Here is a 23,273-nt window from a genome sequence, read left to right as displayed (position 1 = left end):
AACCAGCTGCAGCAGAAAGCTCTACTATCCCACGAACCCCCCTCGGGGCCAGGAAACAGCAGTGGCAGAATTTAAGCTTTGGCATTACAGAAGGATACGGGGGTTGGTGAAACTACTAACACAGTTTTGCTAAGGCCATCATTTTTGTATCTTTCAAACAGTCTACATATTATACTTTTATCTTGGATTGCAAAATTTGTCTTTGATTTTTCTTTGGGTAACTCAGGTCAGGCAGTAAGCCCAGATGACCCTATACCTGATGAGGTTATTTAGTTTGTACACTGGTGCTTCAGAAAGATACTATGGGGTGCTCCAGCACATTAACAATAAAATTTTGATAATACACTAATACCTAAGAATTTTTTTTCCAAGCTGTAAGGCTTGTGAGTTAAGTGAAAGAGCATAGTATTTATCAGGTAGGGAGGTTGCAGTGTACTTTCCAGTATTTCACTGAAATGACTCCATGTCTATAGGGCAGTGGTTCCCAAACTTGTTCCACCGCTTGTGCAGGGAAAGCCCCTGGCGGGCCGGGCCGGTTTGTTTACCTGCTGCGTCTGCAGGTTCGGCCGATCGCAGCTCCCAGTGGCCGCGGTTCACTGCTCCAGGCCCATGGGAGCTGCTGGAAGCGACAGACAGTACACCCCTCAGCCCGCGCCGCTTCCAGCAGCTCCCATTGGCCTGGAGCAGCGAACCGCGGCCAGCGGGAGCCGCGATCGGCCGAACCCGCGGACGCAGCAGGTAAACAAACCGGCCCGGCCCGCCAGGGGCTTTCCCTGCACAAGCGGCGGAACAAGTTTGGGAACCAATGCTATAGGGAACCACACTGTTATAGCACATAGCTAATGTCTGTTTGCTAATGCTAATTGCAGACAGGCCAAGTTCCTCTAGTTGAGCAGCAGATCACTGCATACAAGACTATTTTGAATTGGATGAAGCACACCTTGGGTCTCTCTCACAGAGTTTGATTTTTATGGGATTCAGTCATGTCATTTGTCTGAGAAAGACGTTAGGGTTCTCCTTGCTTGCCTTATTTTGTGTTATTATTGTGGGGGTGCACTAAGCCTTCCTATGACAAATCTGTAGGCTTGGGAAATAAGATAGGCTGTGATTGTATGCCTAGGAACACCGTTATATATCAGATGGATGAGGGAGCTTATCTATACCAATATTTTGCAAGAGACCTGCTTAATATTTTCCAGCAGAGCTTAGAGACCCCAACCTACTTACAAGGTTTCCATTGCTGAGAAAAGGGTATATGGGACTTCACTTGGGATTTGGGGGATAGAAAGGAAAGACATTTCAGAGTGTTATTTCTCTGCAGAATTAGAGCAATAGCTAATAATCTCCCAACTTCCAAAATGAACTCTAAGGTAGCCTGAAACATCTCACTCTCTTTCACGGAGCCAGTGAGTGAGCTATATAATCAACAATGTGTGTATCATAACTATTGAAACTACTTCAGAGCAAGGTGAAAGTACTAGATTACTACTGTAGACACTGATAAAGCCCCCATTGCTATGGTGTATGTGTTACTCTGGGGGAATACTCCATCACTGTGCACGTGCAGAATTCATGTCCCCCGCAGATTTCTTTGTTTCTCCACAGAAAAATGACTTCTGATGGGGACGCAAAGGGAAACTGCAAGAGCAGTCACGTGCCCCTCCCTGGCAGCACAGACAGGTCGGTTCGGGTGCCCAGAGCAGTCTGTAGAGAGGTAAATCACCGCCGTGGGGGGAGGATGTGCAGTCACGCATGAGGGAGACAGACAGACACACACACTCTGTCCCTCTCACTCGCTATTGCGGTATGCTCGTAGTGGAGGAGCAGGGCTTCAGGGTGTTTCTGAGGAGATAAGCATGGGGCAGGCTCTGTCCCCTCAGGCAGAGCAGAATGTAGCAGCCTGTCTGCTTAGTGAATTGTTCCCATTGTCTTTATGAATTCACCCAGGAGTATAAAACAGGTGTAAAAGTTTTAAGGCTCCTCTACATTGCCAGAGTGGTAATAAATGCTTATTGTCCTTTATTGATTAGAACTGGTCTAAGTTTTTGAACTGAAAAAATTTCCTATCAAAATGTGCTCCATGAACTGTTTGCTACTGATCTTTCTGGAGATGGTAAGTAGCCAATATAAATTGTGAGTTTGATTCCCCAGCCTTCACTTGCTCTTCAGTTGCCTATGATGTAACATGGAGCACATGGCTGCACATATATGTTGACTAATAACTAGAAATAAAGGGTCAAACCTAGCTACATTACTATTAGACAAGGGGGTTTGGGGATTTCTTCCAATGCTCCTCACTCCCATTCTCCATCCACTGTATTGTAGTTTAAATAAATTACCAAAATAATTGAAACCAGTGTAATTATATTGTTATTTGGACAAATAAAATATGCAGAATTTTAAAATCTTGTGTGCAGAATGCCCCCAGTAGTAGTGGGTGCACTTCACGGGCCTTAAGTTAAAATGCAAAAACATTTTAAGGTTTGGATCACTCGATTACCTGTTCTGTTCATTCCCTCTGAAGCACCTGTCATTGGCCACTGTCAGAAGACAGGATACTGGGCTAGATGGATCATTGGTCTCACCCAGTATGGACGTTCTTATGTTCTAACATTTCCTACATGCTAGGAAGACACCTTCCAGGAGCACTATTACTTTAAGGGCAGAGACAATGGAAACTTTACCAAGAGGCTAAATGCACGGAATAACATAATCAGCAGGAAGCCTGTGAAAAGCTGGATGTCTGAATGCGGCCAGGCTCAGGTTTATACATCTCTGGCCAAAGCCAATTCTGCTATCTTTAACACCCTATCCTTGCTCACTGTAGCCTCGCCCTTGGGACAGGTTAGCTTTATCATTGCACATGAACACAAGCTTTGTGGTGGGCAAAGAATGAAGAGGCAGGCTCTTCTAAATTGGGCCCTAAGCCATTTAGGATCTTGGAGAACCTTGAATTTCACCTGAAAGTTTCACCAACAAGCACTGCAGAATGCAAGTCACAGGTATAACACGTTCCCACTAATCCACTCTGCTCAAAGAGTGGGCTGTCATATTTTGCACCAGTGTTCATTTTTGAGTTGAGCAGCCTTCACACTTAATCCTAGGTAGGGCACACTGCAACCTCAAGATGACAAAGGCATGGAGACGACAATACTGCAGTCTTTCAGCTAGCATATGATGGAAAGGTGGCATTTCTGGCCACATTTGCCATCTGGGAATCTTGAGTAGAAAGGAGTCTATCAACAGCCTGAGATTGTAGACCCTTTTGCCAACGGATAGGCAAATGTCCTCAACTGAGAGAGCAGTGAGACTTCAACAGTTCCTCAAAATGCTTTCCCCTGCCAGCCAGCATCTTCTCCATTGTGTATATATACCGAACATAAGCCAGAATTGCTTTTGTCCAGATCTCCATCTCTGCCAAATCAAGACAATAGAAGCTGTAGAGCCAAGCGTCATTAGCATATGGATGATACTATAGCCAATCCCATCTCAAAAACTTAACAAGCAGACAAAACTGGGCGTTAATTACACTAGAATAGTCCAGTGCTAGGTCTTTGTATCCGCATACACATAGTTTGATGGAGACTGATCGGGATGGGGGTGGGGCAGGAGAGGAGTTAACAGGAGTTTTGTTTTCAGCTGACTTACTAATATTTTTCAGTTTTATTATCTTCAGTCAGGGACCTATCTCCACCTAGATGCATCACTTTTTACTTCTGTATAAGTTTCACAGGGGTAGCCGTGTTAGTCTGTATCAGCAAAAACAAGGAGGAATCCTTGTGGCACCTTGGAAACTTCCAAATTTACTTGGGCATAAGCTTTCGTGGGCTATAACCCACTTCATCAGATGCATGGAGTGGAAAATACAGTAGGCAGGTATAAAAATACAGCACATGAAAACTGTTGGAAATGGGCCACATCCATCCTAATTGAATTGGCCACGTTAGCACTGACCCCTACTCGGTAAGGCAACTCCCATCTTTTCACAAGGATTCCTTGTTGTTTTTACTTTTGTATACTAATCTAAACAATTAAATAAGATAAAAGCCAACTATGGAGTAAATTACTTTATTTCTGCAACCATGAAATTTCTCCTTCCCAGCTTGCTGGAGTTTAAGGCAACTGGTTTAAGAATCTAATCTCAAATTTGGTTGTAAAATGAGAGAATTTTCCCATTTTTTGGCATAATCAAACAGATCTAAACATATGCATTCTCCAAAAGGTCCAGTATGAGATAGAACAGAGCCACAGAAGGCATCCATTTCTTCTCTTGATTAGTGGACTATATAAGAAAATTGAGGTGGAAGGACAGTATTATTTTTGCTCCAACTTCAAGTTGCACACACCCATCAGTTAGGGTAAGCAGGATTTTAAAATCCTGTGATGATCCACCAGGAAATTATTACATTTCACAAACTGTGTTTTTGTCTGTTCCAGTCTGCCACATGATAGGATTTTTTCCTAACCTGAACTTCAGAATCATGTGATAAACCACTTTTATTTTGTAGCTTTGGCCTCCTAACTTGCTATCTGTCCGCTAATCTTAAGTGGAACATTCCAGATATACGACCAGTTTTTCACAGGCTATCGTTTGGACAAAACAGCCCCCCAAAATCTACAACAAAATATTTTCCTATTCTCCCAAAAACATGAGTTAGTTATAACGAAGAATTACAGTGATACAGGGGCAGGAATGAAAATACACACTCTGACTACTAACAACTTTATGGCCTGATTAGTCAGGATTACTTGTGAGCTAAAGACACTATCTTCACATTACTTGAAAGCCTGCAGCCCCCATTTTATTGGTATGCAGCTTCATTTCTAGTCCTGGCTGGTTACATGACCTCAGTCCTTAAAGGGACAGTGAAGCTTTGACATTATGCTTTGAAAAAATGACAATTAAAAAATAAAAGTTCCATTTCCTGATAGAGCATCCTGTTAATGCGCATATCCTCACTTTTGTTTAATTCCTTCAAAAAAGTAAAGGGTTTTTCTACTTACTGGCGTTCATAACGAGGTTCCCTCCCAATTATTCATTTTCTCCCTTGCTAAATGATTACACAGGGAAATAGCGAAACCGACTAAAAATGACTTCAAATATAAAAAATAAACAACACATCAGGGTGGTAGTGGTGTTTCCTAACATTTCATTTCCAGGAATCTTAAATTATTTGTAGTAACAGCAGGTATGTAATTATCAGACTAGTGTGATTTTTCTCATTTTGGCATGTGCTTTTATCACAAATAGCTACTTCATAGAAAAATGTCTTACAATAACTTTACCACCCTATGTTGCACAGTCTTCCCAAATGCAAAACAAGCAAATTTTATGCCATTAGACATCATAAAGTGTTCTCTTTATGAGTGATTGGAATAAAACCACTTTATGTTTATGGCAGGAGAAACAAGAGCGACCACATACTATTCTTGAAAAATGGTGACAGTTACACTAACATTAACCCAGGCACACCTATGCCCATGCAAGTGATCAACTACCCAGAACTCTCTGTCAGAGCAGCACCTAAAATCAAAACATGCTTGAGAAGGTCTCTGCAACCCTCATACACCCACATGAAAAGCTACCTCATAGAATAATAATTACATACAGATAATATAAGGCAATCTGTCTCAGAGCTACATCTTATTATGCTAGCATTAAACTTTTCCAGGAAAGCCCTGTGATTTAAAGGCCAACATTGTCATCAGATGAAGAGAGTGGGTACATACTGATCTTCTGTCCCAAAAAACTTCACAAAGAAGCACTTCTTTCCACGGGGCTTCTTCAGGTCTTTAGGCGGATTAACGATCTGAGGAGCAAAGAGAGGAGACAAGTGTTGGTTAGAGAGGCAGCAATAGAATTCTGTGGCTTTTTAAAGTTTTCAGTCTATGCCTGCAAGAAATCTACTTCAAAGATTCTTTGCTAAAAATATTTTTTAAGCAAAATGGTGGTAGGGAGGGTACCTGGTACTGGTAGCAAAGGTCTGCCTCCCAAGCACCCAATCCATATATTTCTTTGACGCTAACTCCAGGCATAGTGCTGTGAGTAACAATCACCCTATCGCATTATAGGCTTAGCCTGCTGTTCAGGAGATAAGATTGGACTTTTGTCACAGCTGTTGTGAATTCCATGATTTTCATGGTTCTTTTGTTTTAAATAATCATGACTTTGGCTGTTGTGAGGCTTTTGGACCTGAGAGAGAGGGCAGATGTGAGTAAAGATGAACAAACTTTACTGTAAGCTACAAAGTTATACCTGTGTTGCATGGGCTCAGGCACACTGCCCAGACGTACCAGTGGAATTTTAGTGAGGTTCCACTGGTCCAAAAGATCAGCAACATGAGGTTCTCCCTATCCCCTAGGAGTAAAGTATCTTTTTAAAATTTGGAAAGCCAGGCTGGGTTTATAGAGCTTTGTTCCCATAAAGCAACTATCGCCCAAGTCTTCAGTACAGAAAAGAGTGTTTTTCTCAGAGTTAAAATGCAAGTGAGGACAAGGTATTGGATATTAGGAAAAACTTTTTCACTAGGAGGGTGGTGAAGAACTGGAATGGGTTACCTAGGGAGGTGGTGGAATCGCCTTCCTTAGAGGTTTTTAAGGTCAGGCTTGACAAAGCCCTGGCTGGGATGATTTAATTCAGGACTGGTCCTGCTTTGAGCAGGGGGTTGGACTAGATAACCTCCTGAGGTCCCTTCCAACCCTGAGATTCTATGATTCTAAGGTGGTTGGAGTTTTAATGCAAGTTACCAGAACAAGTTAAACCACAGACTTTCACATGAGTTAGCAGGTTGAGTTAAAATCTACAAATTACTTTGTTTTCTTTTGGATTTTAACTCAAGCTAACAAGTTAGGAATGCACTTTTTTTTCTCGTGAAGACAACGCCTATATTGTTAGGTCAGCACATGTACCTACACTAAAAACAGAAAATAGAATACTTTGGGGCAGGGGGAGGGGTATATGAACAGTGCCTGCAATCTGACTCTAAATACAAAATCTTCTTTCCCCTATCTTGAACTTTTATCCACAATCACCCAGTGTCTTCTCCCAAAGAACATGACAAAACTGTAACTTTAAGTATTAGTTTGGGAATCTGGACTTTCCTCTCCTGTTTATTACTTAACACAGTGCATGTAGTCAATTTAGCCAATTTATTGTGAGAGAAGAGAAACCTGTCTTGCAGAAAGCAATAGGGATTAAATTGCTACGACTGGGGGATACAATCCGTTCCAGATTCTGACAATTTGGTTTGTACTGCTTTTCATTCCATCTGAACTAACAGCTGCTACTGACAGACTGAACTTCTGAGTCAAGTAAAATCCCTGATGAATAGTCTGGTTCACAATTAAGGCCAAAGAGCTTCTTAGCTAAAAATTAAAGAAGAAAACTATAAGAATCTTAAATCTTCACTGGAATTGTTTTCATGAACTGCTCCCTTCAGGACAGAAGCAGACTCACCTTTCCTGGCCAAGGAGGATACCGGCCCAGCTTCCCCCTAAGGAAAAATGAAAAGGTCAGCCACTAGCAACAGAAAAGACAGTTGCTCCACTTCTACCTGCTTCTACTGCAATTTATTTTCAAAAGTTAGAGCTTACACAATATAAGCCACAAAGCCTACCAGGACAGAAAAAAACTGTTCAGCTTGGAAGAGCACTCACCAATGCTCCCAAGTGCCATGTGAGCAGATGCCTGTGGCCATGCTGACCCCCAGTGAAGTCTGCATGGGTACAGGGGACCACCCACATGGAGGTCATTACAGGATCAGGGCCTAAGTCATTAAGAACAGAGGTGGTAAAGCTAGCACCTGGAAGATCAGTACTAAAGCTCTTAGTACTTTGGTAAGACTGAATGACATTTCTTTCCTCCCTTACAAATGATTAGTTTAATTGCCTGCATCAATACGAAATCCAGTTTGGATTGATAACTTAGGACTTTTCAGGACAGAAAAAGTCTAATAAGCGTCATACGTTTCTAATTCAGGTAGCTGTGATTCCTAAAATGTACTATTTTATAATTTAAGATAGTAATTCCTATATCAAAGGTTGCAAGGTTACTTCCATTATCACTCTTTTTTCAGCCACTCATCATTCTACTAAGATTTGTGAAAAAAGAAAAGGAGTACTAGTGGCACCTTAGAGACTAAACAATTTATTTCGTATTGATGCAGGCAATTAAACTAATCATTTGTACGGGAGCAAAGAAATGTCATTCAGTCTTACCAAAGTACTAAGAGCTTTAGTACTGATCTTCCAGGTGCTAGCTTAGTCTCTAAGGTGCCACTAGTACTCCTTTTCTTTTTGCGAATACAGACTAACACGGCTGCTACTCTGAAACCTAAGATTTGTGAAACATACTGCAGGCCCACTAGAAACACACAAAAGTTTATTTCCTGCCTTTGCAAGTTTCATCACAAAGTCTAAGCCAAACCATTTCCTCACAGAAAGGGGTGGGGGAAAAGAGAGAACTGGTGTCAGCATGAAAGCATAGTCTTCCTACCCCTGTCATTCACACAACTACAAATATTCACAAAACCTTATCTGGCATCAGTCACTGTCTTGCATGAGACCGGCAGAGAATCCTTAGCGCCTGCCAGTTCCTGAACTAAAATTTTCAGCAAGTAGCATGTCAACATCCATGAGGTGAGGATTCCACAGAGAGGGCAAGCTGGTAATGGCAGAAACACTGCTTAGAAGGACACTAACCATGACTTTCTTTTACTGTTGCATCCATCAATTCTCCTTTTATCAAGGTTTTTCTCCTTTCCCATCTCCCTCCAAGTCTTATGGCTATAGTTCTTTTTGGGTGGGCCTAGCAGCTGTGCCTTGACTACATGGCCACGTATGAAACTCAAGCTGGATGATCTGCATTCAGAAACATCACTAACAGCAGTGCACTCCCCAAACACTCATTTGAAACAAGTTCAGCTAAAGGAATCAACCTTTACTTACTTTGCTATATAAATTAGACAAACTTCACACCACTGTCAATGTTTCGGATGAGAAACTGCAGTTGTCAGCCTGGACCACGCACTTCTTTTTATCTGGGATATAAATATAAATGCATACACTTGCGTGTTGGGGATTAGCTATTTGTTGCAGGCCCTAGTGTGAGGTCTAACCCGCCATTCAATGCAATCTAGAAGCACAGTGAAGCCTGAACACTTTAGGAGCAGTGCTAACAAGCTTTGAAGGAGGCCTCATCAGTCCTCCTGAGCTGGAAGTAGAGAGATCATGACTCTTCAATTGCGCTTGGGGATAAAGCACGGGTGACAGGGGAAAGTTGCTCCTGTGAGCTACAACAGGGATAGCCCAACCTGGAAAAAAAAATCCCATTCCTATATTGTGTTGCTTATCACATAAATCACTCCCTATAAGCAACACCCAGATCTGAATGATCACCCCTTCCTTGCTCTGCTCACAACCCCCAGGTGACGCCTGTATATCCAGCACCATCCACCAAGCAATCAACCCATTGCCTCATTCCTCTACCTTTTCTGATCTCTAGGTGGTTGCCTCACCCGGTCTTCTAGTTCCAAAAATGCTAAGGCAATTATTTTCTGTCCCTTTTACTCCTAAAGACTCCCAGGTAACAGCACATTACCCACCGCACAGGCAAAGCCTGCCCCACATTTCACCCTGAAATAGAGACCCATTGCTCTGTACCCCACCCTGTCCTCAACCCAATACCTCCCGACCAATTGAGACTCTGATCCTATTCTGGCCCCCCCCAAAGCCCATATAACTCCCCCATCAACTCTCTGCCCCCAATGATGTGTAGGCAACAGGCCAGTGTCCTGCACCATCTCGCCACTGACACTGCTCTAAACTGACACCTCCTGTGCAAGTGCCCCAGTTCTCACCCTGCTTTCTGCCCTGACCTGTCCAGAACAACAGCCCGGGCCCCTTCACATGGGGAAGGCGGGGCTTGCTCCCACCCCTACGCCAACGCTTCAGGGTGAGAAAGCCCGGCCTACCCCACCCTGGGCGCCTACCCTCACCGGTCCCACCTATACCCTCCCCCCTAACCCTACGTCTGCCCGCTAACGCTACAGACAGCCCGGCAACGCCCCCACCCCGGTCCCACCCAGCCCCCGGTCCCCTAACCCGGTCCCCGCTCTCAACCTGCACTCCGGTATCCCCCCGAGCCCCACCACCTGCAGGGCCAGCTCCCGCCAACCCCCGCGCCCGCTGCCCCAGCCTCCCGGCCCCCACACTCACCACACCAAGTCTCCGAGCCGCAGACTCACAGCCGCCATCTTACCGACTCAGCCAGCAGCAGCACGGCGCAGGGGCTGCCGGGACGGGACGGGGGGGCACCACCCACGCCGCGGCCAGCCTCAGCGGAGGGGGCGGTGCCACCGGGATAGGGCAGGCCGCGTCACGTGATCCGGGCGCGCGGTCACCACGCCGCTCCCTCCGCGCGTGACTGCCCTTTCCTCGCCCATTGGGCTCGGGAGTGTCACATGACCCTGCCCGGCCACCTCAGCGCGGGGTAGCGCCTCCGGCACGTGATACGGGAGCAGGGAACGGATCCGGCCTGGGAGCCTGCCGAGGCGGCCAAGCTTGGAGCGGGGGTGAGTCCGAGTCCGAGCCCGAGCGGGGCAGAGCCTGGCGCACTGGCACCTCCCCCAGGTCGCGGCGTGACTGGGCCACGCCTCGTCCGCTTCCCGCCGGGGGCGGCGCAGGGTAGCCGGCCCCGGCCCCTCTCCTGGCCGCCCCCGGGCTCACCAGCTGCAGGGGATGCTGGTGCCGCCGCTAGAGCCGCTGTTTCCCTTTCTCTCCGCCCCCCGTTGCCTATCTCTGGGCTCTATTGGGGTACCTAGCCTGAAGGGCCTCCCTCCCCCGGGCAGTCTGGGGTCTCCTTCCCTTGGGCTTGGATCCGATACACGCACGGCCTGAGGGGGTGTCCCCGTTCCCTGGGGCTGCAGAGGGCAGCTGGGCCATAGGCTCCCCCATTCCCTGGGGGCTGGGTGGAGCATGTGAGGCAACAGCTGGTATCTCCCCCAGGGGATTTGTGGCGCGTTGGGTTTGTGGCCCGGACGCTCTCTGGGGATCAGCTTCTGAGCCGGGTACCTGTTGTCACGGAGCTGATTTTTTTGAGGCTTCTTCCTGAGCCGGGGTGTTATTTTAAATCTCGCTTATCTGAGCTGGATTGGGGGCGGGGGAGGGTGTTTTCCCCTCAAAAAAAAAAATCCTTTTGGTTTTAAGCTGGATCTTTATTTTCCTTTCCAGTCAGAAATGTGAAGAAGTCTCTTTGGGAGGCAGTCTTGTGAGTGCTGATCTTCGGGCATGGACCAGGCATCTGACAGTAGCAAGCATGTGTATGTGCACAGTGCAGAGGAAAAGCGGGTATATTTGGCTCTCCTTGCCTTTTGATATCTGCCATCGAGGGCAAAGCTCTGATGCAACGTGGCACAGTCCAGACCAGTGTTTGTGACAAAGGAGCGTTCAGTCATTAAAACTGTTTTTTCTGGAGGTTGCACTGTGCACCAGATTATTGTTTTCCTTTCTCTCCACCCTGTAGAAATGGAGTTTTGCAGCATTAAAGCGGTAACGTTACAGATGGATAGACATTAAAATGTAGGGGACTGCAAACTTCAGAGGTATTTCTGCTCTGAGAATCGGCCTTTCTCTGATGAATGCAGCAAGCTGTGAGAGGCCAGTCTTTGCTATTCCTTATAGAAACATCTAACTCCAATAATCTTTTCTGCCTCCAATGTGCTCCTGTGTCCTTAAACATCTCTGTGTTTGTCCTTGCAATTGCAGTCCCCATGTATGCACACATACAAGGTTTCACCAGAACTTCTCTGAACTAATGGAAACCATGCCATGAGACCTGTTAAGACTTGATAATAGCCATGACGGAGCCCCACAGGGTTCAGTTCACCTCTTTGTCAAGTCCACTAAGCAACACTTTCTTGAAGAAGCCTCGTAAAGAGGATGCTGCAGGAGCAGAGCAGCCCCAGGACTCAGCTGCAGCAGCAGTTCGCATCACACTCACCCTATTTGAGCCAGATCACAAACGGTGCCCAGAGTTCTTCTACCCAGAGCTTCTGAAGAATACTCGAGGGAAAGTGAAAGGTGTTTCCTCAGGAGACAAGGTGAGCATCTAATAACGTACTCTTTTCAACTAAAGATTTCAGATTGCTTCATAATATTAATTCTTGGGAGCTGGGTATGTTTTATCCCTATTTTAAGGATGGGGAAAGAAACTGAGGCGCAGAGGTGAAATGACTTGTCAATGATCACACACCAACTTGGTGATAGAACTGGAAATAGAAACCAGGATGACTTACTGCTGGACAGCACTCCCTTTATATTTTTGTCTTATTAGAATTTCCTTTGAAATGGATAAAACGCTGTTTGGAAAGCACAACAGACAATGTCCTATAATGATGATTTGACTTGATCCAGACTGACTGCAGTGCTTTTTTGGTACCTGGATTGCTTGAAACATGAATATCCTTAAAAGAACATTCAAAGCAGATCCTCTCCATACAGCTTGTACAGTGGGAGTCTGCAGAGAGATGGACTCATACTGTACACAGATATTTCAATTTGAGCATTCTCTGATTCCTGCTTTGTACATAAGTTGCTGTCAGTCAGCACCTGAGAAATTCACTTGCCAATAGTGAGTAGGAAACTTTTTCCATAAGAGGGCTCACCAGTCAGTTTCAGCAGAAACTAAACTTTGATTTTAAAGACTAATTTAAATGCAAAGTGCTTCAAAATTAAAACAGACCTCCTTTGTAAAGCACTTTGAGATCTAAAAGACAAAAAGTGCCCTGCAAGAGCTAGAATTGTTGTTAATTTGATCTGTACGAATATTGATTTCCTCAGTTTGCAATGGATGCCTCCAGTGGTACTGCTGGTAACATCATAATGGTGTTGCTTGGGAAAACTAACAAGTTCTAGTCAGTTTCATGTCTGTTGTCCAGAACCATCTGGGCAGTCAACTGATGGTTTCATGTGGCTGCTTGAGAAAGCTCGGAGGAGCAGCAGTGGCAGGCACTGGGGCTATTTACATGTTAGGACGACCTGAAGAACAGAAGCCATGGGGAGGCAGAGTGGGGAGAACCTATGCGTCTGTGTGGGTGGCAGCCAGGACTCTGGGGGGATGTAACAAGTTGAAGAAGAGAACAAGAGCAAATTCCTTCCTTCTAGCTGCTGGAGGGAGAAAATGAGCATTCAGATTAGTCAGCTGCTAGCCAGCAGTAATACAAAAGATGAAATCCATGAGCAGAGACCTGGAATGAATCCCAGCACCCCCTTTCCCCTTTTTCTCTGTAACTGTCCATGGAGGCTTGGGTTTCTCATGAAACCTCAATGAAAGGTGATGGAAGGCTTACTTCACCTTTTTGGCTTCTCTCTTTTTGGCTAGTAATTTGACTTCTTGGCCAGTGGGTGTCTGGTTAAATTTTTCAATCCTTGTGTATATTCTCTGTTGCTGGTTATTCCTTGCACCCTGAGAACCCCTAACATGGTTCTCTCATTGTGCAAAGAGCTGCAGTAGTATATCCACTGAAAACAGCTCTTCAGCATGTTGAAGGTGGTTTGTGTAAGCTTCTTTCCAGAGGCTCCGCTTATGGTGGGACTTCTCAGTCAGACAGTGTGATGGAGTCGATTCTTATGTTTGCCTCTGCTCATTTTCACAGAAGAAAGACCTTGGTGATCCCTTCAATGATGAAGAAAAGGAAAGACACAAAGTGGAAGCTCTTGCTAGGAAGTTCGAAGAGAAATACGTATGTGTTTTATCCTCCTACTACACTCTCTTCTACCAGAATGAGTAATTCCGTTAGCTTATTTCCACTCCAACCTCTTGCCTCTCTGCTAAACGTATTTCATTAGGAATAAAGGCCATTGGTTCTTATGCCCTATTTCTGGTGAGATCCTTTATCCAGCTGGAAAATAACTTTATCTGATTGTCTCAGTCCTATCATCCATTAGTAAAGACAAATTCTGGCCAATAAGTGCAGGCTTCTTATTTTCACTTGTTAGTTACATGTGCCATCAACTAATGCAGTGTGTAAACTTTTTTTTTAAAGGAAAAATGGCCTTTGTTTGTGAATATAACCTTCCTAAGATGAAATGAGTGTGAAAGAATGTAGTGCTATCTATTAAGTCTGTACATATGCATTTCTGACGCCTCTGCTGCCGTACAGGACTTTGCCAAGCTGCACCAGAGTGTGGAAAAATAACCTATCTTGTCAGTTTCACCGCTCTTTTTATTTTATTTTTTTTACGGATGATGTCTAGGCCAGGAGGTCCCAACAGTTAAACTGACAAGAATTAGGTTTCAATTTCATTGTGTTATTGCTTGGGAAAGCTTTCAGCATTGTTTGGAGGGTAGATACTTCTACTATTTTCTGGAGAGGGATATTAATAAAATGGAGACTAGGGAGCGGTAGAGTAGCATGGGCCCCCCTGCTTTCCTGCAGTCAGAAGGCTAGGTTAAAATAGCTCTGCTATTCTTAATTAAAGAAATTCAGAAATTCTTCGCATTTCTTTAACATGCTATTCACTCAATCATCCAGATGGTGGTAAAATAAGTCGTCATCAGAAATAGCCCTGCACCTCTCAATAAACAACTCTCCTGTCTTTTCAGTTGGTGGATATGGCTTAGATGTTAAGGTTAAAGAAGTCCATGACAGTAACAAGCAGGGCTCAAACAGTATGTTCACCCAGGGCAAGTGAGAATTCTCCTCGTAGAGTGCTATCAAATTCTTTTGAATCTAAGCTTTCATTTAAAAAGAAAAACAAAACAAAACTTAGCCTTTATGGTGGTAAAAGCCACTTTCCAAATGTTAAACCATGTGTAAAATGATGCTATGCTGTCATCTTAAATCTTCAGACAGCTTCAGAGCTTCTGTTGCTGCTCAGAACTTTGCCAAACTGCAACCAGAGTGGTGCCAGTCTTCACTGCTGCTCTACTGAATCCTATGGACAACAGTGAAATTGACAAGAATTGGGTCAATTCACTGTGGTGTTGCTTGCAGGGATGCTAATGGTTCTTCTCTTGAGGATTTTTTGTGGGGGTAAGGCTTCAAATTTATCAGGCACTTACTAGTTAGAGGCTAATGTGAAAGACAAAGTCTCCAAACAGAGTCCAGGGATATCCGCTCAGTAGGGATCCCAGTGCTATCTCCTTTCCTATCACTTGGACTCTCCCCTGGGCATTGCCTCTATACAGTAATGCCCTGCTGTGATCAGAAACTTGAGTCCTCTGGCTATTGGGTGCCTGGTGTGGGTGTCTGTAGGGGTGTGAGTGGCTAGACATGAGGAAGAGATTGATGAGACATTTCAAAAGAAATATGGTATTAGATTTTAGGGATTGAGGTGGGAGAAGAAAGGCAGGAGGAAATATGGGAGAGGCAGGGATGGCATGGTATTTACTAGGCATGGCATGGTTTTTACCGGGTAAAATTATGATTTTTACTTGCTTGGGAAAAACTAGTTAGTCCCAGTTTAAGGCCTTTTCTATTTTAAAAACGGTTTTGTTAATGACACCACATTACACTTAGTTTGAGTTACGTATTCCAGTTGTAGTTACATAAGGCAGTAGATTGAGAAGTTAATTTAGGGTTGTACAAATACAAAGTAAAACTGTAGTGGTCATAAGCTGAATATATGTAATTGTAATAATGAACATTGTAAAATCTGTATACATTTTGGTATTTTCTCAAGGAAATTACACATCATGACTCATTTCAGTTTTCAATATTTTATGAAGAAAAGTTGAAAACGTTTGATTATATGAAAATGACAGTGCAGATTTGTAAGCTTGAAACATTAAGCCATCAAAAGCACACAGAGTTTCAGGCTACCAGTCCAGGTCCATTGGCCACAAAGTGTCCTGTAGCAGAAGACCAGCTTTGATATAGTGGATAGACTGAGCCTATTCCTCAGTTTTGAAAGGATGTATCCAAAGCTTGAAAAGATTCATTCTATGCTTGCTGAACACCGATGCAATTATTTTCCCCAGTTTCCTGGTTTAAACTGGGTTTAAGCCCAGTATTTACCAGCTCCCTGTCCTAAAGTAGTTTTTCCTGGGAAATTGCCAGCCCTGGGGAGAGGAGGTAGACACCACAATAACATGGGATGGAAGAGAGGGAGGAAAAAACGATAGGGAAGCGGGAGACACTGAAGACCACACAAGAAAATGTACAGCATGATCTGTCATAAGAAAAGAAGGTTTAAGAAAAGCAAGGGCTGCCGGTAAGTAGGGTTGGCCAGACAGTGTCATAGTTCAGGGCAACTGCACTTATATTTCCCCTCAGTGGTCCAGCAAGGACACCCACTCTTGGCTTCCAGCACCCCAACCATTTTTCGGAGGAGTCCTGCGTCCCTCTCCCTTCTGACTGGGGTATGTCCAGGTTGCACATTTCCCTACCTCCACTGTGTTTCCCTTAACTGACAGGTTGCCCAGGGACACCGGTTTGCTTTCTTTTCAGAGACCGTTAACGGGTGTAATTGCTAGTTGCAAGGTATCACACAGCACTTCCTATGCAAGCCTACTTTGTTCGTAAGATAAAAAGCATTACAGAGAAAGCATATTAAAAGCAAGAAAAGAGCCTACCTGTATGCTCATAAGCCAACAGAATTAACTCCAGCCCTAACATGGCTTCTGGGACCAACTGTCCTTCAAACCCCGTTCAAGGGGGATTCCTTGTGGTGACCAGTTCATCACAACGTCAGGTCAGAACAAACATGTTCATAGCGTGTTCGGTTCATCCTTTATACAGTTCAGGGGTCTTTGATCTGGAGTTTCCAATGCGTCTGCCTCTCAGTAGATAGCTTCAAAAAGTTGGCTTGGAGGGGAGAATTTACATTCCCCTCACCCCAGCGGGCTTCCTAGGAAATCCATTTCACACTTTCCAAAAAGACCTTTGAAGTACCTATTACCCTTCAGAGATTGCATTAATCTTGTTTGTTAAAGCAGTTCCATATAATGCCATAATAGTACATAAACATTTTAATTTCTAATACAATGTATTCCAAAGATGTTAAACTTAATTCAATAAAATTTAACTTACTTCATTGAGGTTTGTCCAGGATACTGTCAGTCTGTCACAGATAGTACCTTGCAAACATCACTCAACAAATGTAATTGAGTATAAAGTGAATAATTTATTCAATTAATAAGTTTTGCGGTATCTGATGAGCTCTGTAGTTGATGAAATACCCTTCAAATAATGTATTTGATGAATACTGATAAATATCGTTTTCTGCTGTTCCACCAGCCCTAGTATCAAATTGTATTTTTTTAAATTAGAAATTGAACGGACAATATGTTAAATTAAATACATTGCGCGATAAACATTACATAGATATTCATAGATCTTAAGGCCAGAATAGATCATAATGATCATCTAGGCTGGAGGTTCCCAAATGTTTTTGCTGTGTGCTCCCCCCACCCCCAGGAGATTCATGTCTTGTGTCCTAAGAAATGGTATTTCCACGGATGCCTGGGCTTTGGGAGCCCATCCTGGCTGGGGTCCCCCACTGCTCCCCAGCCTGTAAGCATCTGAGCAGGACACAGACAGCTGGGCTGTACCTCTACCCTGGGACCCCAACAGAATCACTCACAGGCTACAGGGTCCTCTGGCCCTGGTGCAATCCCCAGCATGCATGCACAAGAGCCTGTCTGGGCAGGGAGGAACTACCTCCAAAGGGGGCGCCTGCACATCAGCCTCTGTAGAGGCGAGTGAGCTGGAATGGGGACCCTCCTGCCAAAGGAGAGGTCATGCGCCCTTCCTGCTCCTCCCTCCCTTTTTCATCTTCCAGCATGGCAGTGAGAGCGGCAGCTGGCGACTCAGCTTGTGAGAGGAATTCTTACTTTATCAACAATACTCTGAAGAAACAAGAAAAGTTCTTAACCAGTCAGGTCCTTGCGCTGCCCCCCTCCGCTCCCCAATAACCTCCTGGGTCGTGCCCCACAGTTTGAAAACTGATCATGCAGGCTGACCCGCATAAAAAGGCTTGAGAATTTCACTCTGGAATTCCTGTGTTGAACTAGAGCAGATCTTTTAGAAAGACACCTAATCTTGGTTTGAAGACATGATGTGGTGGAGAATCCCACCATCTTCTTTGGTAACTTGTTCCAGTGGTTAATCTGTTCTAAGGGGGTGGCTTTAGTGGCATGGCCTAGGGAGGAAGCACAGGGTTTTTTATCACTTTGGGTTGGGCTTGTAGGTGTTGAGTCCTTTTTTAAAGACTGGTACTAAGGTCTCTGTCTGCCTTTCTTGTATTGCTGTTTCGTTCATGCCAATGGAGGAGAAATAAATTCAACTCAATGTTACTCTGGTCACGTGATTAGAGAGTAGTGCCCCTTCCTGTTGGAGGAGGTCTGTACTCATGTGTGAGAAGCCTGGGATCCAGCCCCGGTGCTCACCCAGCTAGGCCCCTTTCTGGAGATGTGAAGAGTGAAAAGAAGGAGTGCTACCTCAGTCTAGGCTGGGAAGAAGTGCCAGCCTCCTGTGTCAGGACTGGTCCCTGCAATAGACTGAGGAGAGAGGGGGATGTGATCGATCTCTATCATTTCAGGGTGGCAAGAAACGCAGGAAGGACCGTATGCAGGACTTGATTGATATGGGGTATGGGTACGACGAATCTGATTCCTTCATTGATAATTCTGAAGCGGTGAGTAATGAATGAAGGGCTATAAATTCAGCTGCTTCTAGGGCTGCAGGTGGGCATGTGGGAGAGTGTTAGTGCAGTGCAGGGAAGGAGCATGCTGGGATAGTTCAATGACAACTCCAGGGGTATCTGCAGGGTGGAAGAATTCCAAGTTCTCAGACACGCTGTCCCACAAGGAGACTTGTTAGTGGGGAGTGAGAGCGTGCCATCCCGCTACTATCTAACATGGGAACAGAATAACTTACACCACTAATAGATGGTTCTTTCTTTTGTTCCCAGTACGACGAGCTTGTTCCAGCTTCTCTAACTACAAAGTATGGAGGGTTTTACATCAACTCAGGAACCCTGCAGTTCCGACAGGCATCTGAATCGGAGGATGACTTTATCAAAGAGAAAAAGAAGAAATCTCCCAAGGTCAGAGATTCTGCAATTAGGGAGTATTTTCTGTCATTAAATTTCAGTGGATAGGTTGGATTTGCTGCCGGAGAAATAATGTTTTGTAACTTTGGGTTGGGTTTCTGGCTGGTTTGGGGGGCTTGGTTATGGAGATATTAGGAGCTTTTAGCCCCAGATCACTGGTTTAAATCCTATCCTGTTTGGCTGTAACCCAGAGAAAGCTGTCTTTGTGTAGAACGAGTGGGTGGTCTCCATTCGTTCCTAGAAGAGAAATGGCACCACAATTATCACCCTTAGGAGTTGGTGAATCTTAGCAGGGAAGCTCAGGTGGGAGTGCAAATATCCTCCTCTCTTGCCCCAGGGATGAGCCCTTCACATTGGTGCTGAGGTATGTTGGGAAGGGAGGGCTCTGCTGGGGAAGCTTGCTCTACTGCCCTGTGGTACCTGCTGTTTGAAGGGTTTAAACCTCCAGGGCTATCAAACAGGCACATTTCACCAGCACTAAACGGACCTGAATAAAAGGGAGATGGGAAATTCAGTTGTCTTTGTTCATGTGGTGCTGGGCTTAGCTAGAGGGATCCCAGAAGAGCTGAAGATAGTGTGCTAGAGCAGGCAGTAGCTATGTGCTGTGCTATGTGTATGTGGTATGGGTTAGTATCCAGTGGGGGTTGATTTGAGACATTCAAAGGCTGTTAGTGGCGGATCGGAAGTAGGGCTTAGAAGGGCCTCCCAGGGACAAGAGGTCACCATTGTGCAGCCCACCCTTTCTGACTCTGGTTTGTGTTTAATCCCCAGAAGCGGAAGTTGAAAGAAGGAGGTGAAAAGATGAAGAAGAAGAAGAAAGACGACTCCTACGACAAGGAAAAGAAATCAAAAAAATCCAAGTTCCCCAAAGCCGGGTGAGAAGGAGCCCTATGTATTCAGGGGGTGACGGAAGTTCTTGGGTGCCAGTCTACCCCCACCTCTCTGAGGCCAGATTGCATTTATCTGTACTGCAGTAGTGCCCAAAAGCTCCAGTCAAGACATGAGCCTGTCATGGTGGGGACTGGATAAGCTCCTAGGAAGATGCTTCCCTGCCCCAAAGAATTTACAGTCCAGGTGGGCAAAAAGCCAGATGAAGGTTTAGGGGGAAAGGGCCCAGCATCCAAGCAAAGTGGTTGGGGCAGTGAGGGGCACCTGCCTTGTTAGCTGCATTTCTTTTCATTAGTTGTGTTCTCTCTATTTGTGACAGGCACAGGGATGGATGAGGGGGAATGGCATGAGGGGGTAAGTGTAGAAGAGGGATTGAAAGGAGGATAATGGATATTGAAATGGGGAGAGCAAGGGAGGGAAGGATGGGAAGGAGCATGAAGTGTTAGGTGTTAGAAAGCTGGGGCAAGTGATCAGAACTGAAATGCAAAGCAGTGTGTTGATGCCACCCCTAGGCAGATGTTTGACCCCTTGCGGAAGGCTTGCTCTCTTTAGTCTCTCTCCTTTGAAACTGGCTTGTCATTGTTGGGCTACAAATGTAACCAGTTCCTTTTGTCACTATAAGTGTTCTAATGCTTCCTAACAGCTGCAGTTTTTACTTGCTTTGATTTCTGTATCTGCTTTCTTTGCCTTACAGGCTCTTTCCCTTATTCTCTTCCCCCACTCACCCCTCCCCTCTCTGCAGCTGGCTCGATGCCCTTTCCCCTTGGTCTCTTCCCCCTTCGCTTTAATTATTTCCCTGTGTTTTCTTTTCTTTTGTGCTGTTTCATTTCTGGCAACATATTATTGTTCCAGTCCTGTCTCTCTCTCAAAAGCTGTCTGACCTGTCGTGTTGAGTGCTTGGAACCTTGAAAGTCAATCAAAAAAGGGAATTTGATGTGGTGGTGCTACTAGAAGGGAAATGTTCAAAAGGCTTCTTTCAAATCAACTCTTCTCATATTTCAGTCTTTAGTGCAAATGGTTTCAGTTTCTATTTGTGCACTTCTAGTGCATTCGTTGTGTGCTATCTGGGCTGCATGCACCTGATTCATTAAAAGCATACCTTGATGGAGCAGGAGATTTAAGCTCCACCATACCAGGTCCCATCACCAAGAGAGGACTTGTGCATGAGATAGGGCCTAATGCTATGCACGACCTATCATTGGTATAAGGAATTCCACATCTGCCCTGCACCAAGAATCTCCTGCCCTCCCTGCACCTCTAAGACACAGCTCACAAGAGTTTCACCTGGAATGCTTATGGTGAGTGGGCCATAGATGGGGAGGTAGGCTCTAAGAGAGTTACACTATAGCGCATGAAGAATCTTAACATTAGGGCCAAGACCTCAGAGTGGTGATGGAATCAAATGGGGAGCAAGTGGAGAGCTTAGAGCAGTGTTGTAATGGGCATTCTAAGCTTTTCCTTGCTGAAGGTGGCTGGTGTGCACTGGACCATCTGTCATTTCCCATGGTCTGTCAGCTGTTTCCTCTGTGATATAGTAATGTGTTTGAGGGTAGTCATGTTAAACATCTTCACTCCCCACTTAACTACTGTTCTGTGGGAAACATATTCATGAAGTCTGGCATAAGAATGATCAGACAAGTATGTACAAGAGATGTAGTGGATTGTAAAATGGGAGGTGAACTTATCATGTGCTAGAACTAGAAGGGAGAACGTTTAATAGTCGGGTAAATCTAAAAAAAATAGTATGTTGAACAGGAATATTCCTGAGTCACTATCAACACTTGGTGCTGTACAAAGTTGTACTTTTCAGTAACACAGTGCTAAATTCCTAGCAGTGGCCTCTAGAGGCAATAGCTCCATGTTCTGGGGGAACTAGAGGTAGGGCAGAGTAGGTCCTGGGTAAGTTTCATCTGGAGATCAGCATGCGTGGTTGATGCTCTGAGCTAGTACAAAGGTATTTCCTCTTTCCTCCCCTCTTCTTGCGATATTCCCTTCCCTTTATGGGGCTTATTGTCATAAGGATATTCTTGTTTTTCCCTTGCTTACAGCTTCACAGCACTGAATGCCAGTAAGGAGAAGAAGAAGAAGAAATATTCAGGTGCTTTGAGTGTCAAAGAGATGCTGAAGAAATTCCAGAAGGAGAAGGAAGCTCAGAAGAAGAGAGATGAGGAGCAGAAGATAGTGACACCCTCACCAGCAGAAGCTCCGGCCCCGCGGGAAGTGGAGACTATGTCTGATCCTTTGCTATCTCTCTTTGGCCACGCCAGTGACAGTGACTTGCTTCAGGCAGCCACTGCCATGGACTCCCTGACCGATTTAGACCTGGAGCATCTCTTCAACGAATCTCCAGAAGGGAGTCCTTTCCATGACATGGAAGATGGGAGTGACCCTCTTGGGATGGGCTTGGAACAGGAGTTCAAACAGCCACCCTCCCTCCCAGATGGAGTACCAGCCATACTGGAGAAACGCATCAAAGAGCTGACTCAGGTATTGCAGCTAGATTAGGCATGGGGTGTACTGCTCAGTAGGGGGTAGATGGATTGTGCAGCTGATGGAGGAGGACAAGCCTCTTCTGTTTCGTACACAGGCGAGTCTGCAGCTCCACCAGCTGGTGGGCCTCTGTCTGACATAGGATTGGCTTCACTTCACATAGTTCCCCCCGCTTATGGAAGTGAGGGACTGTGTGTAGAGCCAGGTGTAGTCCAGCTAGGGGTCACCCCAGCTTTTGCTGCACTTTTTCTGCACTCAGTGCTTTGAGATGGTATTAAAATGCTGCTTAGCTCAAGCATACTATGTTCAGTAGTTGGTAAGCATAACCTTTATCCTTGTCTTGGAGAGACAGGGACTTGGGGATCTAATAAGTCAGTTCCATCTCTAATTTCCATGACTGGCTTAACCTGAGTGGGCTTATAATAGGAGGCAGTGAAGCTGGAAGCCAAGTTACAGGATAATATCCTTTAAATCCAGTGGTGGTGAGAAATATGACTCTGAAGTGGTGCTACATTCAGCTTCCTGTACACTAAAACAAGCAGATGCCAGCAATAAGTTTTGGCTTCTCTTGACATCTTGTAACATTGTAGAGCCATATATCCAGGAATGAGGATTCATTAGCATTGTTAACTCAGCTCCAGTTACAGAATCTTCACCTTGAGATGCACAGAGGTGGATGCCTCAGTTAAGGCTTAACTATATCTTAACACACTTCCGCCAGGTCTCTCTCAGTGGCAGAGAGGTCTGAGATGGAAAGAAAGAACCCAGCTTGACTTTCAGATCCCACCTGTGTGGCACTGACCATTGGGGGAGAAGGGAGAGAGTACTTTTAATTCTAGAAG

The 23,273-nt window shown here is 45.0% G+C and overlaps 2 protein-coding genes across 23 annotated transcripts in view; one reads left to right on the top strand and one right to left on the bottom strand.

The window, feature by feature from the left end:
• GLYR1 (glyoxylate reductase 1 homolog) overlaps window positions 1–10,447 on the bottom strand; it is a 34,051-nt gene extending 23,604 nt beyond the window's left edge. For 3 of the 10 annotated variants that reach the window (XM_037910162.2, XM_037910164.2, XM_043523476.1), the window contains exons 1-3: window positions 10,216–10,335; window positions 7,457–7,493; window positions 5,731–5,810 (exon numbers count right to left, since the gene is read on the bottom strand). In XM_037910162.2, the coding sequence (XP_037766090.1) occupies window positions 5,731–5,810; window positions 7,457–7,493; window positions 10,216–10,253 (155 nt within the window). In that variant the 5' untranslated portion in view covers window positions 10,254–10,335. Of the gene's footprint in view, window positions 1–2,960; window positions 3,415–5,730; window positions 5,811–7,456; window positions 7,494–8,946; window positions 9,039–10,215 lie in introns of all 10 variants that reach the window. The other 7 variants (XM_037910167.2, XM_043523478.1, XM_037910165.2 and 4 more) reach the window with 6 other exon arrangements.
• Window positions 10,397–23,273, top strand: part of UBN1 (ubinuclein 1) — a 34,515-nt gene continuing 21,638 nt past the window's right edge. For 7 of the 13 annotated variants that reach the window (XM_043523472.1, XM_043523473.1, XM_037910158.2 and 4 more), the window contains exons 1-7: window positions 10,397–10,571; window positions 11,230–12,098; window positions 13,653–13,739; window positions 18,541–18,636; window positions 18,913–19,047; window positions 19,825–19,928; window positions 21,990–22,428. In XM_043523472.1, coding sequence (XP_043379407.1) covers window positions 11,856–12,098; window positions 13,653–13,739; window positions 18,541–18,636; window positions 18,913–19,047; window positions 19,825–19,928; window positions 21,990–22,428 — 1,104 coding nt within the window. In that variant the 5' untranslated portion in view covers window positions 10,397–10,571; window positions 11,230–11,855. Of the gene's footprint in view, window positions 10,572–10,634; window positions 10,813–11,229; window positions 12,099–13,652; window positions 13,740–18,540; window positions 18,637–18,912; window positions 19,048–19,824; window positions 19,929–21,989; window positions 22,429–23,273 lie in introns of those variants that run through there. The other 6 variants (XM_043523474.1, XM_043523470.1, XM_037910156.2 and 3 more) reach the window with 4 other exon arrangements.

The sequence above is a fragment of the Chelonia mydas genome, chromosome 10, assembly GCF_015237465.2.
Source record: "Chelonia mydas isolate rCheMyd1 chromosome 10, rCheMyd1.pri.v2, whole genome shotgun sequence".
Taxonomy (NCBI): Eukaryota; Metazoa; Chordata; order Testudines; family Cheloniidae; genus Chelonia; species Chelonia mydas.
Note: the sequence above shows the minus strand (reverse complement) of the source record. Positions and strands in the feature narration are given on the sequence as shown.